This window comes from Notechis scutatus, chromosome 3 (genome assembly GCF_049901735.1).
Source record: "Notechis scutatus isolate UNSWTSFEM ecotype Mainland chromosome 3, rNotScu1.2, whole genome shotgun sequence".
Taxonomy (NCBI): domain Eukaryota; kingdom Metazoa; phylum Chordata; class Lepidosauria; order Squamata; family Elapidae; genus Notechis; species Notechis scutatus.
This window is the reverse complement of record NC_142011.1, coordinates 148194748-148213094: the sequence shown is the minus strand read 5'-3', so window position 1 is coordinate 148213094 and position 18347 is coordinate 148194748. Positions and strand designations below refer to the sequence as shown.

The 18347-nt window shown below is 42.0% G+C and overlaps 1 protein-coding gene across 3 annotated transcripts in view; it reads right to left on the bottom strand.

Annotated features, from left to right (window-relative positions):
- The window catches only part of CARMIL1 (capping protein regulator and myosin 1 linker 1), a 128690-nt gene extending 110839 nt beyond the window's left edge, over positions 1-17851 (bottom strand). For 2 of the 3 annotated variants that reach the window (XM_087961417.1, XM_087961418.1), the window contains exons 1-2: positions 16992-17825; positions 4134-4231 (exon numbers count right to left, since the gene is read on the bottom strand). In XM_087961417.1, the coding sequence (XP_087817543.1) occupies positions 4134-4231; positions 16992-17031 (138 nt within the window). In that variant the 5' untranslated portion in view covers positions 17032-17825. Of the gene's footprint in view, positions 1-4133; positions 4232-16991 lie in introns of all 3 variants that reach the window. The other variant, XM_026669958.2, reaches the window with a different exon arrangement.
- Positions 17852-18347: the final 496 nt, after the last annotated feature.

Here is an 18347-nt window from a genome sequence, read left to right as displayed (position 1 = left end):
GCCATCATCCAATGCTATACCATCTTCATCTCTACCCAGTGATCTCTATGCTGTCTCTCCTCTGGTGATCTTGAATCCTCCCTGAATCCCGATCTATTCTTTAGTCTGAATTTGCTTAATGCCATGTTTCCTTACTAGCCATTTTCTCCCCTCCTCCTTCTCTGATCCCAACAATAACTTTCTCTGTTCTTGCAAGCTCCTTAGCAAGACACTCTATGCATGCATTAAAAAAAAAAAACTTTAATTTTCTCCCAGCTCTTTTCCAGCATCAGATTATCAACTGAAGGTACAGTTTCTACGCCTGGAAGATCAAATCTCAAAATGGTAAACAGTATTTATCTACTCCATTCTTTCACCCTTACATTTAATCTCTTGATTTGCAGACCAAAAAAAAATATCTTTGAATATTACCAACAAACACAAGGCTTCACTTTTAAAAGAAGAATCTGTAAGGGTCAGAGTCTAAATTAAAGGGAAAACATATCTGGATTTCATGTGTATTTTGAATTATATTTTGTAAATGAAAAGAAAAAATATGACTATTTTGCCACTGAATTTCAGCAGTGTAACCCCGAGACTCTGAATGCCATTAAAATAGGACTGTAACTCTACATGAATAATCAAAGACTAATGTTTTGGAAAAGTCCAACATTTTTTTAAATGTTTAAGTGCATTTCAAACTTAAATCAGACATAAACCTCTCTGTTATTCAAAACTAATGCTAGGGGATGTAATTTATGAAAAATATAGTAGCACAATTTTTCAGTACTCCTGGGAAGGTAACATAAAAGCAAGACATTCTAAAAAGGGAAATTTCTTCCCACTTCTACACCTAAAAAAGTACTACTAGGACAACCATGTAAACACAATAGTGTTTCAAAGATTTAATGTGCAACTTTTTAAAAAAATATATATATAAATGTAAAAACTATAAACATACACTTCTTAATATCTAAGTCCCAAAATATCAATGTATCAAATATCAAATATAGAAGATGGATAAAAATGGATACAATATTTTAATATTCATTAACTGAAAAATTACAACTATAAAATATTATAGAAAATTAGGCTGTATTAAATAGGCAGGTTATGAATAAAGTACATTTAATTTGAAAAAGTTTGATATATCTCTTAGAACATCTATCATATATAAACTATTTAAATAAATAAATCATGTCAGTATAAAAGAACATTCATAACAAAGAATGCAGAACACTATATCAAATAACAGCAGGCACCTGTCTTTAAACATAGGCTGCATCTAATTTTATAAAAGAAAGTCCAGGACACAGCACCTGGCTTTTACTCACACAGCCCTGCTCCCATCACCTAAGTATACAGGCTTCATGTATCAAAGACCGGATGATAAAGAAAGGACACAGACATACACACCTTTGTATTTATATATAGTATATTATCCTTCAAATTAGACCGGCCTCTATGCACTTCATAGATTACTATTGCCACATTCAGGTTGAAGTGTATAGTTATATTGCTATAATGTTTGCGCCCTGCAATTTGAAATGCTTATTATCATTCACTCATTCTTGAATATTTCTCAATAAAGCATTGCAAATTAACAAGTAATTTCTAGTTATTCTGACTGGAAGGTTAAGAAAATAGATGGAGGATAAAGTAATTAGCACTTATTAGTTTAAATAACATTATTTTTCTCTTTTTGGGGGGTCTTTTTTATGGTATTGCTATAACTGCAGAAATTACTTGAAACACCCCAAGGAGGTGACTATGATATTATTACTAAATAAGTCATATGAAGTGGAGCAGGGATTTTTCAAGACTTTTTGGTCCTGGGCTGGGGATATCTTGGGTGCTTATACCACCAGTTTCAAACATTTGTTTTAAAATGGTGGGAGAACATGGCAGTGATTTTTGCCAGGTTCTAGACAATATAAAAAAGGGGGAGACTGTTTTAAATCTGCTTGGCCTACATTACAATCTCAAGTCAAGTTTAACTGTTACAATTTTGCTCCTATTATGGAGCTGTTTACCTTATCAAATTAGTAGCATTGCAATAGCCAATTCCCTATGAGTAGTTTGTTCAGTAGTAATAGTGGTCTTAATTATATGATTATTTTAAAATAAATTGCCAGAATCATCTTCTAGATTTTATTTTAAACAGAACATTTTATAGTTATCTCCATCTTGTATAAAATTATACTATATTGTATCAAGCCATAACAAAGCTAACACTTCTAGGTATGTCAGTAATCTTAAATAAATGGATTACATTAGATTACACTGTTATGTGTTTATGTTTTGTGGTAGTTACCCTGTTTCTCCAACAATATGGCCTCCCCCAATAGGAAGTCCCAGCATGTTTTATAGGCATGAAATGAAATTAAGCCCCTCCCCCAAATTGAGGCCTATATTAAAACATGCGAAATGGTGGGAATGGTGGTGGGGCTTGCCGTTACGAAGTACTTTTGTTGCACACCCGGATATGGTGCTGCCTGCGTTGCCCCCAATACGAAGTGCCCCACCAACACTGAGGTCAACATCCAAGCCATCGCCGCCCGCCCGAAGATGCAAGGGGGGGAATTAAGTCACCCCCCGAAAAGACAGCCTAGCCATTTTTTCGGGGCTCAAAAAAAAAATAAGACCCGGCCTTATTATATGAGAAACACGGTAAGTATTTGGAGGTTTGAGTCAGCTGAGTTGAGCAGCCATACAAATAGAATATACAAACAAATGTCAGCGACAGAGAAAATTGCACTGTAATCCAAGCAGATATTTCATAAATCCTTAAGAAAAGTAATAATTGATAACGTAAAGATGTTTGTAGTTACTATTGCTACTCGACAGATACTGTAAATGTCCAAAACAAAAATCAAAACAGTTACAGATTTGCAGATGAGGTAACAATTTGATTTTTCTTAAGCAAATATCTCCGGCTGGATTCATTCCTCATGTTAAGTCATGCTTCATTGTTGATTAACCCACAATATAACCCTTAGCCACAGTAAAACAAAGTGTGAAATCACCTTAATTTACAAAAATCTTTTATGGCTCTATTTCTATAAATACAGCAACAATGATAAATTCGATCATCCATGATTACTCAAACAATAATAATTCATCAAGAATACTCTTACACTACAGGTAGTCCTCAACATATAACCACAACTGGGTCCAGAATTTCTGTTGCTAAGCATGATGGTTGTTAAGTGAGTCATGCCCAATTTGCTGTGATTGTTAAGAGAAGTACTGCAGTTAAAAGACTCATGCAGTCGTTTATTTAATCTGGCATGACCTAGCATGTCAGAAGCTGGCTGGGAAGGTCACAAATGGCCATTAAATAACTGTAAGATGCTGCAACCATCATAAATACATGCCGATTGTCAAATGCCTGAAATTTGATCTTGTGACCAAGGAGATGCTGTGATGGTTGTAAGAGCAAGAACCAGTTGTACGTCATTATTTTTACTGTCATTGTAATTCTGAGTTGTTGCTAAACAAATAGTTGTAAGTCAGGGACTACAAGTATAACATCTGCTTTGCTGTCTCTCCCCCCCACCCCCTCTTCCAAAGTGTAACAGAAGAAAGGTTTTTCAAAATTACAGTGCTGAGTTCTGGAACAGGTATTATTAAGGGCCAGAGACTGATAGTTTCTGTCTGCTCTAAATTCCAGCACTGTTTTAGATCCTATCTTCTTTCTTCCCCCCATATACACATATAGAACAACAAATTATGGTTCACTCAAAGGGTCTTATTCAACAAAATTTATGGATATAAAATGCAAAACAACCACTCTCATATTTTATAATAATAGCATCTCAAATACATGTGAAAATGTTGTTGGTGTCTACAAGTACTGTAAATATATTTTTACCCTAAGAAACTTACAACAACTGTCTCTTTTGGATAATATTTGTATGATGTTTCTTCATTTAACTGGGCAAATCAAGTTTCTCACTTGGATACATTCGATATTCAATTTTTCAACCTATCATATTAATACTGTGTTCAGAAATGCTTACGCAAATTTTCTTGTATAAAAGGAACAAGATTTAGAAGAGAACAAGTATTTAAATTATTTTCGTTTATTTTTTGTGGGGGTGGGCTTAGATTAAATCAAGAAACAAATTGAAGAAAAAATGGAATGTACTTACCAATATTTTATTATCTACTTTGTCGCTCTTGACTTCAAGCTTAACTTTCTTTTTCACAGAGATCTTTATCTTCCTACCAATCACATCCTTGACACTTTCTGAAACAGTAGAGAACATAAAATACTTTCAGTGTTCAGAATCTGAAAGAATTTATATATTTATATTATTATTTTATCCCCAAGTAAAAATTCAACATAAATAAATAAATGACATTGTTCCTCTCATATTAATAGCTCCAAGGTGAAATATGACATGAATTCTATTTTAAAAAGTAAATCAAACTCCCCTGTGTTTTATGGGTTGACTGTAAACATTAAGAAATGGTAAAGCAAAAAAAAGGGGATAAGTATCTCCTACCAAGATACTTGTCCCCTCACAATCATGTGAAAAAATAAGTATGCCCCATGTCCCAAAGGTGCTTTTTTTTTCCCCAAGAGGCAAATAGACTTTCTGGTTTTTCTTAGAAGACATTTCCTTTCTCATCCAATAAGCTTCTTCAGCTCTGAAGAAACGTCTTCAAAGAAAAACCAGAAAATCCAGTTGCCTCTTGAAAAAAAAAACACCTATAGGACAACCATGACCTGGCTGACTGAGAATCTCCTATATCAGGGGTGGGCAAACTAGGCCCGCGGGCCACATCCGCCCGTTGGTCTGTCCAATGTGGCCCGTCCCTGAAAAAAATTGCTGCCATTGGTCTGTCCAATCCGCCCGCCCTGAAAAAAATCGCTGGGCGTGGCGTAATTGCCCTGTGCGCGTGGCCCCAAAGCTGCAAAACAGTGCGGAGCGATCTAGGGGTAGGAAAGAAAGAAATTTGCAAAGGCCTCGGCTGGGAGTTCGAAATCACCTTCAAGTGCGACCTCTCCGAAGGTGAGTCCCCGCCGATCCCCCTTTTTTCCGGGGCTTCCAGGCTTAAACTTTGCAAAGGCAAAGCTTGCAGGCTGGAGCGTCTTCCCGCCGAGGAGCAGGAAGGGTTCCACCCGGCGGGCGGGCGGGCTGCTTGGAGCCACCTAAAGCTAGGCCGCTGCTGGTGGAGCTTTGCCCTGCCTTGGTGCCCGTTTCCCGGCTTGGCGGTCCTGCTTGGGCAGCACTTTAAAAGCCTGCTCCCAGCAGCCGAGCCACTTCCCAGCAACTTTCGGCTTCCTTTTAACTCGCAGGCGCTCGTGCCTGGCCCCGAGCCATGCGGCGGAAGGGAAGCCCGGTGGGCGGGCGGGCAGGCTGCTTGGAGGAGGCTCCGGCCTTCCTCCGCCAGGCGAGCGCCCGTGAGTTAAAACGAAGCCGAAAGGTGCTGGGAAGTTGCTCTGTTTTCCAGGGCTTTGCAAAGGCAAAGTTTGCAGGCTGGAGCGTCTTCCGCCGAGGAGCGGAAGGTTCGCCCAGCGGGCGGGGCGGGCTGCTTAAACTTTGCTCGGGTGGCACTTAAAAGCCTGCTCCCAGCACCCGAGCAACTTCCCAGCAACTTTCGGCTTCCTTTTAACTCGCGGGCATTCGCGCCTGGCCCCAAGCCGCACGGCGGAGGGAAGCCCGGCGGGCGGGCGGGCGGACTGCTTGGAGGAGGCTCTGGGCTTCCCCTCCGCCAGGCACGGCGCCTGCGAGTTAAAAGGAAGCCGAAAGTTGCTGGGAAGTTGCTTGGGTTTCGGGGCTTCAGGCTTAAACTTTGCAAAGGCAAAGTTTGCAGGCTGGAGCGTCTTCCCGCCGAGGAGCAGGAAGGGTTCTGCCCAGCGGGTGGGCGGGCTGCTTAAACTTTGCTCGGCGGCACTTTAAAAGCCTGCTCCCAGCACCCGAGCAACTTCCCAGCAACTTTCGGCTTCCTTTTAACTCGCGGGCGCTGCGCCTGGCCCCGAGCATGCGGCAGAGGGAAGCCGGTGGGCGGGCAGGCTGCTTGGAGGAGGCGACCGGCGGTGCTCCGGCAGCAGCAAGAGGCAGGGCTCTGCTCAGGTGTCCGGCTGGGGCTGTCAGGAGTTGCTACCGCCGGCGCAGCTCCGTGCGGCTCCAGTCCCGCGTTGCCTTGGGAAGGAAAAGGCAAAACCAGGAGCCGCTGAGCCTGAGCCTCCGGTGCCGCTGCTCCCGATGCAAAGCACCGCGCGGCTCTTCCTTTTTGCCTTTCCTTCCCGAGGCAACGCGGGAGTGGAGCAGCGTGGAGCCGTGCCGGCGGTAGCAACTCCTGACTCAGAGGGCCTCCGAGGGGAGGGGAGCCTCTGAGGGGAGGGGAAGGAGGAGAAGAGAGGGGGAAGGGGGGGCGATTCCCAAAAAATCTTGTGCTGACCCGGCCCGTCTGTCAAATTTTAAAAGTCAATGCGGCCCCCGAGCCAAAAAGTTTGCCCACCCCTGTCCTATATGCTACAAACAGGTATATCCCATTGAAATTTTTTACTGTTTCAACTCACATATATTTTACCTTCATTTCAACACTACAGATGGAGGGGTATACCAACTACCACACACCATTTTCATTTTGTAGTCCACTGTGTAATTTAAATAAGTATCAATGCAAATTTGGAATATGAAAAAAAGTTAAGTACGCACTGACATTTAGCATTACCTCAGATAGCCTAAGATTAGAATCAGACGCTCAGGTGTAAATGTTTAGAATATTGTTAGGGAGGATCTGGGAGGAACCTATCAGACTTTTTGTTTTTTTTTGCTTGTTGTTGCTGAAATGTGTGGTTATCACCATTTCTAGACTGAAATTGCTTATAGGTGTCTACAACCTTCAGAAAGAACACAGTGGTGGGATTCAAAATTTTTTACTACCAGTTCTGTGGGTGTGGCTTGGTGGCCGAGGCAAGGAAAAGTTACTGCAAAATCCCATTTCTTCCCCACTACACTAACCTGCTTTCCAACTCCGTTCTCCTGTGCAGGGCAACAAAAGAAAATCCAGCCAATCAGCTGGGACTCGGAAGGCAGAGAATAGATGGGGGGGGCAGTCAGAGGTGGTATTTGCCAGTTGTCCGAACTACTCAAAATTTCTGCTACTGGTTCTCCAGAACTGATCAGAACCTGCTGAATACCAACTCTGGAAAGAAGGTTGTAGACACCGATTCATCTGGGAATGAATTTGAAGATTACCAAACAATTAAGCACCAATGATTCCACTGTCTAGAAAATCTTCTACAAATGGAGAAGATTTCAAACAACTGCCAACTTGTGTAGGCCATAGTTCAGCCAGACAGCACAACAAATGACATTGAAATATGAGAGCCTAGTGGTTAAAGCACCAGGCTAGAAAGCAGGAGACCATGTGTTCAAGTCCTGCCTTACCCATGAAAGCCAGTTGGGTGACTTTGGGCCAGTCTCCCTTTCTCACCGGTTGTTGTGAGGAAAATAGGAGGAGGAAGATGTGTTTGTAAAAATAATAAAGACAGAATACAAATAAATAAATAAACAAATAAAATATACAAATAAGTCTCAGAATTTCATTACAGATAGCTCTCTCCATGAGCAATGTCAAAGTTCATGAGGGCATGATTACAAAAAACCCTGCACAAATTAGATTTATATGAGAGATGTGCCAGGAAGAAACTTTTACTCTATAGAAAGAACATCAGGGCAAAATTAAATTTTGTTCCTGAACACCTAGGCAAAGATCAGGACTTCTGTATCAAAATGCTTTGCACAAGTGAGGTAATGTTTGGCCACAGTGACAAAAGACATTTAGTGAAAATTAAAGAAAACATTTCACTAGAAGAGCTTGATACCAAACCTGATACAGGTAGTTCTCAACTTACAAGAGTTTGTTTAGTGAATTACGTAATCAAAATTCAGATACTTGGCAACTGACTCACATTTATGATGTCTGCAGAGTCCCCAGGTCACACGATCATATTTTGCCACCTTCGGATAAACAAAGCCAATGGAGAAGCCAGATTCACTTAGCAACTACGTTACTAACTTAACAACTGAAATGATTCACTTAACTGTGGCAAGAAAAGCCTTAAAATGGAGCAAAACTCACCAATAGAAATTTTGGGCTCAATTGTGGTTGTAAGTTGAGAACTTCCTCTATTGTACAGAAAACCTGGTGGTGGAAATGTTAGTTTGGGGTTGCTTTGCTACATCAGGACCTGGGACACTCATTATCACAGCACTCACTGTAAACCATTTACTGTACCTGATAGGGCTAGGCCATCTGTCAAAAGATTGGGACTGGACTGAAAGTAGACCTTGCAACATGACAATAGAATAGAATAGAATAGAATAGAATAGAATAGAAGTAGAAGAGTAGAGTTGGAATTGACCTTAGAGGTCTTCAGTCCAACCCCATTTCAGACAAATGGTTGACCAATCTCTTCTTAAAAACTTCCAGTGTTGGAGCATCTACAACTTCTGGAGGCAAGTTGTTCCACTGTTCAATTGTTCTAACTGTCAGAAATTTCTCCTTAGTTCTAAGGTTGCTTCTCACCTTGATTAGTTTCCATCCCTTGTCCTGCCTTCAGGTGCTCTGGAGAATAGCTTGACTCCCTCTTCTTTGTGTCAGTCCCTGAGATATTGGAACACTGCTATCATGTCACCCCTATTCCTTCTTTTCATCAAACTAGACATATCCAATTCCAGCAACTGTTTTTATATGTTTTAGTCTCCAGTCCCCTAATCATCTTTACTGTACTTCTCTGCATTCTTTCTAGAGTTTCAACATTCTTTTTATATCGTGGCAACCAAAACTGGATGCAGTATTCCAAATGTGGCCTTACCAAAGCATTATAAAGTGGTATTAACACTTCATGCGATCTTGATTCTATTCCTGTGTTTATGCAGCCTAGAACTGCACTGGCTTTTTTGGCAGGTGCAGCACCCTGCTGGCTCACATTTAAATGATTGTCCACTAGGACTCCAAGACCCCTCTCACAGTTACTACTATTGAGCGAGGTACCACAAAAAAGTGCACTTTGTTTTTCTTGCCTAAATGTAGAACCTTACTTTTTTCACTATTGAATTTCATTCTGTTAGATAGTGCCCAATGTTCACATCTATCAAGATCCTTCTGTATCTTAAGCCTATCTTCTGGAGTGTTGCCTGTTCCTGCTAGCTTGGTGTCATCTGCAAATTTGATGAGTTCCCCAATGATCCTAAACATTCCAGTAAATCCACTAAGAAATGACTAGGAAAAAGAAAAGAAAAAAAAGAAAAGAAATGCAGGACTCGGATCTAAATCCCACTCAGATCCTGTGGGGTGATTTGAAATGGGATGTACACCCAAGAAACCCCTCAAACATTGTGCAGCCGAAAAAATCTGCATGGAAGAGTGGGAACATATTCCTCAAAATGAATGTCAGAGACTGGTGTGCAGTTGTAAGAAATGACTGCTTGGGATTCTTTCTATCAAAGGGAGCCAGCCATACCAGGTACTTCAGCCAAGGGCGTACTTACATTTTCCAGAGAAGGAAATGGTGTATCTGTTAATTTTTTTTGTTGAACAAATTATTGCAAACTCAATTTTTCAGTCTTTTTTTAAAATGACATCACCTTTTACATTTACATACTGTTTGGACAAGGATAAAATATTGATATGCCCATATTTGATTTTAAAAAACCTTTAAATAGGATGCACTTTTTATAGGACTAAATGCACAATCTCATTTATACTCAGATATTCTACATAACAGCCATTTTCACAGTAATTTTTGAGAAACAACCATCACCTTTTTAAGCTGTCTCTCCCACCCACACATCAGGATACCACAGTAATTCCAAATATTTTTCTCCAACAGAATTAAAATGGGATCTCCAAAATATATAATGACACTCCCTCTAGCAATCAAATCTCTGACTTACGGCCTATTCCACATAGTTGTCCTTGAACTGTGCACAAAAGAGATTACACTGCTTGGACTCTAAGCACAATAATTTTCTCCTTTAATGTTTTTGTATTCTGAATATTCCAAATACTGAGTCAAGAGTATGAAAAGCCGCCATTCCAAAATGGGCTTCACAGAACTATTACTCAAACTGCTGTTATAGTTTGATGCCAAATTTTCATTCAATTCTAATACCATCTGTCTCAGGTCACAAACAACTTCCTTCTCAAAGACTTTTCATACATTTTTTTTCTTTCTTGCTCCCTCTCTGCATCAGAAGTAGACTAGAGGTCATAGGCAGAACTATATTTAAAACTCAGACTTAGGGAGAGGGGATTTCTTGCACAGGCTAGCTATTTAGCAGATGAAAGAAGTTACATCATTCATCTTCATTTGTGCAATAGTGTTATATTCTGCCTGCCCTGAAGCATTTGATTTTTTTGCCCTCCTACTTACAATACAATGCAAGTGACTGTGGTCAGAGCTATGCTAACAAGTTTGTCATCTTATACAAGGATAAATCGTATGTACTAATTTGTAAGCTGTCCAGTCACCTTGCAGGAGAGATGGGTGGCACAGTAATTTAATAAACAAATGAATAAATAAGTAAATATATAACTCATGAAATAAGATATAAATAAAATGAAATAAACAAATATAATAATAATATAACAAAGCACCAAAACTAGCCCTAACTATTGTTCTACTAGAACTAGTGCCATGATGGCAAAATTATACCATACGTGCCGGATTGGCACATCGAGACATCTCTCTGGGCCAGCTGTCACCCGCTGCCCTTCTGGGCTCTGGTTGGTCTTTGCGCACATGCGAACACCGGAAACTGGAAGAGCAGTTCCTGGTGCGCACATGCGCGCCGGCCAACTGGTCTTCCAGTTTCTTACGCTCATGCGCGCATGAAAACCAACCGGCCAGTGCACACATGCACGTTAGAAACTGGCCAACTGGTCTTCGCGCACACGTTAAAGCTGGAAGACTATGTGGCCGGTGCACATGTGCATTCCGAGAGCTGCTCTTCTGGTTTTCGGTGTGTCGTACATTTTGGCACTCGGTACCTTTTCAGCATGCACACATTCCCATTTCGGCACTCGGTGCCGAAAAGGTTAACCACCACTGCTTAAAGAACCAGGTTAAAAACCAGGAAACTATTCTAATCCTGTCTTATGAATGAAAGATGGCTGGGTAACTTTGAGCTAATAATAATCTCTCAGCCCAACTCATCTCACTAGGTTGTTGTGAGGAAAACAGGAGGAAGGAATATTAGGTATGTTTGTTGATTTGAGTTATTTATAAAAATAATAATGACAGGATTAAAATCTAAACAAATAAATCTAAGATAGAGAGAAGTCCCATCTGTCCTAGCCAGTGTGGTTCTTTTAGATTGGGAAGTTTGAAGCAAGCAGAAGCAGAGGAATACATGGATAAATGTGGAAGAAGGCACAGAAGGACAGGGGATTCCTTGAAGTCTAGATGGCAGAATAAGTGGCTATGAAGGTCATGAAGGAGTATAGAAAGAGGCAAAAAAGAACATGGAGAAAAGGACAAGGGGGTAGAATAGGGAATGGAATTGTGCAGGATTGTGCAAGAAAGTGAAGTTAGAAATAGCCCAGAGGAGAAATGGAAAAAATGGAGAACAGGAGATAATGGAACTTTGAAGGGTTAGGGAGAAAGGAATAAGGATTAAAGTTGAATGCAGGATAGACATGGGTACTGAATGATACAAAGACAGCACTATTTTGGAGTATATGTGTTAGCAGATTGGGCAAGTGGTAGGCAAGGATGAGTAGCTGAATTGTGGGTGGATGGCAGATTGCTGAGAGACTTTATGAAGGCATTAGGTTATCAATTCTGGGGAATGGTGACTGTCAATTTGTATAAGTACCCTCTTCTAGCATTTCAGGATGATTCTTTGATCAAGGGATTATTTGGCCTCAAGTCATTGTTCCATTGTTCCATAAGAACACCAGCTCCTTAAGGTCACATTCATTCACAATTTCACTGTTGATAAGAGAGCAGATGCAGTGGTGTACAAGGAATAAGGAATGACCTTGAATCAAAAGGAAGAGCTACTATCAAGGCAATGCTCAGATATGTGTGGCTTGAACACATTCCAAGAAACTTAAGTTGGGCAAACATCTCAGACAGCCCTGTCCCTAATTTATAAAAATAAAATCATCAAGACAAGCTCTTGCAAGATTGAAATGAGGGTAGGTATCAGATCCTTCAATAGTTTAATTCAATGGCTGGCAGCACAGAGGCTGGAAGTGTGGTGATGATCGTTGAAGGTACTTTGGTTGTGATCCTGTAAGGTGTGTGTTGTAAGTCCCTTGTGTATGAACCCAGCAGATTCCTTTTCTCTTGTTGTTGATCTGATAGCAAAATCTCCTTGGCCACTGGTGCTTGGAAGAGCTGGGAGGGGAGAATGTCCATGAACCTGTTTTCAAGAAATCTTGGAAATTGACTCATGCTGGTGGTCACTCATTAAACCTTTCTTTTTTTTTACATCAGAGCATTTGGCTTGTGATCTGAAGATGAACAACACTGTTATTAGTCCTTCACCAGGAACAGATCACTGCCTAGTCCTGTGCTGGTGAACCTATGGCACACATGCTGGAAGTGGCACACAGAGCCATTTCTGCCAGCACTCAAGGTCGCCTGGAAGAGCCCCACTGTCCAGGCACGCCCCCTGCCAGCCAGCTGATTGTTGGGTATCTACCGCATGACCCCCCCATTCCACGCCTCTACACATGCACAGGCAACCCCCCTCACACCGCATGCCTCTGCATATGCACACGCATTGCATCATGGGTGCAGGCACGCAAGCGCATGCACACACGCTTTTGGCACACAACCTGGAAAAGGGGCCTAGTCCATATAAGCCCGATTACTCCTGGTAACCCACATAGGATGATGGGACGGAGGTTAAAACTGTTCCTTTGTCCCCAGCTACTTCATGCCTCTAGATCAGGGTTGACAAACTCGATTTCATTGAGGGCCGCATCAGGCTTGTGTTTGACCTTCGGGAGCGAGTGGGTGTGGCCAGCTCAACGTCACTCGTGTCGGGGACACCCCTCCCAGGCTCCAACAGCCTCCTGCAGTGCTCTGCCAGAGAAAATGGAGAACCATGGTGCCTCTGCCAGCGAAAATGGAGCTCAGGAGGGAGGCCCTCTCGAGTTTCATTTTTGCTGGCAGAGGCACTGTGGGCCAGTCTTTTACTGTTTCCAAGGTGGCTCCACGGGCCAGATCTATACACCCCACGGGCCAGATCTGGCCTGAAGGATTTGCTTGGCACCCCTGCTCTAGATATACTGAAGTAGACCTATGCAGTTCTTGGTGTTCTCTAAGCTTGGTGATTTTTCTGCAGATGTTTCATTACCAAACTATGTAACATCATCAGTATGGCAGGCAGGTTAAGTGCTTGGTGAAATTCTGAAACAAAGAAATGGCCAACAGCTGGGTGTAAATGTCCCCTTCTATGGAATTGCGACTGTTTGCCAAACTATGTAACATCATCAGTATGGCAGGCAGGTCAAGTGCTTGTTGAAATTCTGGAACAAAGAAATGGCCAACAGCTGGATGTAAATGTCCTCTTCTATGGAATTGCGACTGTTTGCCAATCGTGGGTGCTGCTAGATTTAATGAAGAGCAACACTTCAAGTGACAGTAGAGAAAAGCAGGAACTGAATATACTGTAACAAAATATAAATTACAACTCATATTTGGGTGTACAGCATGTTTATGGGCCTTTGTATCATGCATGCTGTATTATATTTTATATTACTGTACATGCTGTATTTTATTTTAACAAGTCTAAGACTGTCCTATAATAAAGTTTAATAGACATTACATCTCTGCTCTTCTTGGCTTGTTGCCCAATGGTCTTATTTAAGGTGGCTTGTTTTCTGCTGGTGAAGACCATCCATAATTAATTTATCTTTATATTAGGTTTTTACGATGCATTAACTTATGGAGTACAAAGAATAGCAAAGTAATCCCATCTGCAAATTGATCTACTCAATTGACAGAGGTGGCCACAGAAAGTGAAACTAAAGGAAAATTTGCTCTATTCTAAAAATAGAGTGACTTCCAAATCACACACAGATACACACTATCAAGCTTTAATTCTAATAAAAATGTTAATATAAACTTCAAAGCAATTATTTGATGTTTCCAACAGAAGATAATTCAACTTTATTCTTCAAGATGTGCAGTATATTACTGCTTTATAGTATATTAATTTGTATTGGAAGTTCATCTCTCTCTAGAAGTTGCTAAGAGTTAAATTCAAGTATACGTTGACAGATTAAAATAAATTACATAAAGTGCCAATTTTAATCAAAATGCCCTTTTATGGCTTGGTGTCAAGGTATCTACAGAAGTCATCTCTTTTATCCAGGATCAACCCATTTGATCATGTAATTTAGGGAAATTGTTGGTAGTAACCCCTTCTCCTGAAAGATTAAAAAGACTGAGGCTACAATTTTCTTTTCCATTATGGCCTTCTTATTGTGGAATAGCTATTTACTAGAGGTCAAGTTTGCTCTGAACTTACTGGCATTCCAGAAGCAGTTTCTACCAGAATTCTTCCAAAAGACCTTTTTCATTTCTTAAGATAGCACCACAGAAATTGTTTATATCCTCCAGTTTTAAGACAAGTTAAATGACTGTTATCACTAAATATCTATGGAGACTCTCAGTCATCCAGCTCATGGTTGTTCCAAAGATGCTTTTTCAAGAGGCAACTGAAGAAAAACCAGGAAGTCCAGTTGCCTCTTGAAAAAGCACCTTTGGGACTGTTATCACTGTATTTATTATCATTAGATTATTGTAGTGTGGATGTTTTCCTTTTAAACTATTGACATGCACATGATTACAATGGTCTAAGAATCTAATGAATATATAATTACTTCTACTCCAAGTTTTTCTCCACTCAATTATTCTGAATGAGTTTATATCCAATTACAATATACTGTATATAAAGCAACTTTTCTACAATATTCAAAGCAAGCTCACACATTCACTTGGAAATGGTTCTTTTCCCCATCTGATCCATTTATAAAAAAGCATGTTTCCCCATCTGATCCATTTATTGTGTATTTAATTAACTACATATGTACTACCAGGTTTTCAATGAAGCTCTTATTTAGCATAGTCTATTCATTATACCCAATTCAGTGTTCTTGAGATATTTTGAGTATATTTCCATATCAGCAAATCTGATTACAGAATGATTTAGCAACGTATTGCTCAACTAATAATAACACAGATATATAACAAGCTCAGTTTTATGTTATACTATCACATTTTGATATGTTCTAAAACAACAATCTGTGCATATGAGGATTTATAATAGATTCCACAGAGTTCTATGAGGAAGTAAATAGATCACACTACACATTGGCACACAGTTAGAAGCTAAGAAAATTGCCCACAAGTTCTGCTGCATGCATGCCTGCACAATCAAAATTCAGTCCATTTCCTGGGTAGTGTTGTGTTTACTGTGGTGAACTGGAATAAATTATGGTAAACTGTGCCTTCACTCTACTGCCATGTCCCTTTATATAAATACATTTCAAATCCCTTTATTGTAACAGTCAGGCTAAAATTTAACATTTGCAGGTAAATCTAGTTGGAGAGCTTTTATTATGAAACAGCCATTCTATATCTATTAGCATGAGTATTACAAAAGTGGAAAAGGAAGAAAAGTAGCAAATGGTGCATACCTAGGCAAAATGATGTGCTGTATTTGGAAGGTGAACAGCCATCCTTTCACAAAACCTATACTGTACACATTTGCTTGTGTGATAGCTCCACTGAATCAGTGAGACTTCTCCCCCCCAAGTAAACATAGAAATGAGCGAGACAATCAGAGCATCCTTCTGAAATATTTAGCCTGTACACATATTTGAGCGGGCAATGCAAAATCAATGTATTTTTATGACTCAGGATTTAGTATGGTTTTAATCTGCTCAACAAGCGTTCTCAGAATTTGGCATAACAAGAAGCACAACAAACAATATGCAAGTAAATTACAGTAATCAGTACAGGAAAAGACATGATGCATACTTAATTATTTTGGCAGCATCATATATTCACCAGCTGCCCTGATTTTGGACTACAGGAAAGCATGTGCAAGCCTACAATAAGCAAAGTGTGCCTTCTGAAAAGGTTTTAATGCAGTGGATCCTTTTTAAATAACAGAGGAAATGTTGCTTTAATTAAGCAAGGTGAACACAGCCAAAAACACAGTATCTGCCCATCAGCAATTCCTTTTCATAACATGATGCAGGCAAAGATGATCCCCTGCAAAGTGGGACTAGCAACAGATGCTTTGGCATAATCTTTCTTCTTGGCCTTTATACCCCCTGAAGCATTGCAACCATTCGCCCTAAATGACGATTTGCCCAGCGGGAGAAGCACCTCCGAGGGTTCCTAGTGAAGGAAAACCTCTGGCCGCGTCTTCTGTGAGGAAAAAGCGCCCAAAGCCATTCAATTGAGGCGGGAAAAGAAGATATCACCGAGGGCTGGAACCAATGGAAAGCCCCTGAGGGGCAAAGGTGAGCCCCAGGGCTGTCAGTTTTCTCCCTCTGGCTCGTCGCCATTCAGACGTGAAAGAAAAGGAAACCTGAATTCAGCGCCGCCTCGAGGGGTTCACAGCGCTTATTACACTTAGTTTCCCTACAGAAGCGAAGCGTTCCGCTCCATTTGCCTATTTTATTACCGAGGCTTTTGCGAAGGCTGCGCAATCTCCCTCTGCCCCCACCCCGCAAGCAAATCTCTTCCAGGAACAGAGGAGCCAAAGGGCGCCTCAGCCAACCCTTATCTTTCCCGCCACGCCTTCCGTCCCCGTAGAGCGTTTCACCCAAAGGACAACAGACTGCGGGACTAGCCGGGTGAGGGGGGGGGGCGGCGCATTTCATCCCTCACCTCGGGTTCGCTGTCGGGAAACGGCTTCTCCTCCTGCTCCCTTCCCCCCGCCCTTGCGAGCTCCCGCGCTCCGGTGTCCATCGTTCCCCCGAAGGGGGCAAAAAGAGGAAGCGCACATGCTTACCCAGCAACTCTTTGGGAACGTCCGCGCTCTCTTCGGTCATCCTTGCTGGGGGCTTTGCCTTCCCTCTTTGCAGGCGAACGTGTTGCTTTTGCTGGTGACAATTGCTCGCGTTTCCCGCTCTCCGCCCTCACCTTCCTAGGTAAAAGGATTCCGATCAGCTGTGTAGAAAATAAGGGGAGGAAAAGGGCCCCGCGATCCTGCCGCTTTCGGAGGAGGAGGAGGCGTTTAAAAAGATCGGAAAGCCGAGGGAGAGTTACAAGATTATTGCTGCACGACGCCTCTTCATCTCAGCTGCAGGCGGAGCGAGGGTTCGCGAGGGGAAAAGACCGCAGGCTCAGACCGCCTTCGCGCGGCTCGGCTCGGCTCTCCTTTTTCCCCCTGCTGCGTCTGCGCTCCTCGCTTTCGCTTTTTCCTCTTTCCTCCTTCCTGGCCGCGGACGAGCTTCTCTCTCTCCAGCCCGGCTCCCCTCCAGCCTCACGCAGCCACCTCCCGGCCTGAGGTGCAAGCGGAAGGCGTGGGTGGAGGCGGCGCTGGCGGCATTCCTGGTTCTCGCGGACCCCAGTCCGTGGGGCTTCCCCTCGGGCACCCACGCAACCCGCTCCAGCCAAGCGACGGCCCGCTCCAGCCCTCTTCCCCTCGCGAGAGCCAGCCGCGGTCTAAGCGCCCGCCCCGAGAAAGGCTCGAGTTGGGGCGAGAAAGCTCGTCTTCTAGGCAAAAGGGGATTTCTTACCCTTCGCCAGCCCGGCGTTAGCTCACAGATTCCATGCGCACAAACCAGGCAGGGAGCCGGAACGTGCAAATAAAGGACACTGGCGGCTCTCCCTTTGGTCCCTCCTTCGTTCCCACGAATTGCAGAATCCTCGCAACTACGGAAAGAGATCGGGAGCCATCTACTGGTTTCTGGTTTACTAAGCCTGGGGCGGAGGGGGGAGGGAAGAGAGAGATCCTTCCCTTCCCGTGTTCCCATTTCTACCATTTTTTTTAAAAAAGAAAAACTTATTTTTAAGGCGATTCGCGCTTGTTGAAAAGCAGCCCCGACCCATCAAATGAGGTTGGATCCGAATAACCCGAATGGTCGTGGTTGTAATGAAATGTTCTTTTTTGTTTTTTTTAAATCTCCGTTCAAATGTAACTTCAGGTCATTGACTACTTCGACGAGATGTTTACAACTTACCCAGCTGGAGCTGTGGTGTACAGAAAAAAAAGGCTTTATTAAATCTGATTTATACAGCTTTCTGAGCATCTTAAGGCCTGGACTGGACTCGAATTCTGATAGGGAAAAATGCACTAATAAAGTAGGATAAGTTTTAGGAACTTGGGAGGCACTAACTTTGTATCCAGCATTCTTCAACTAAT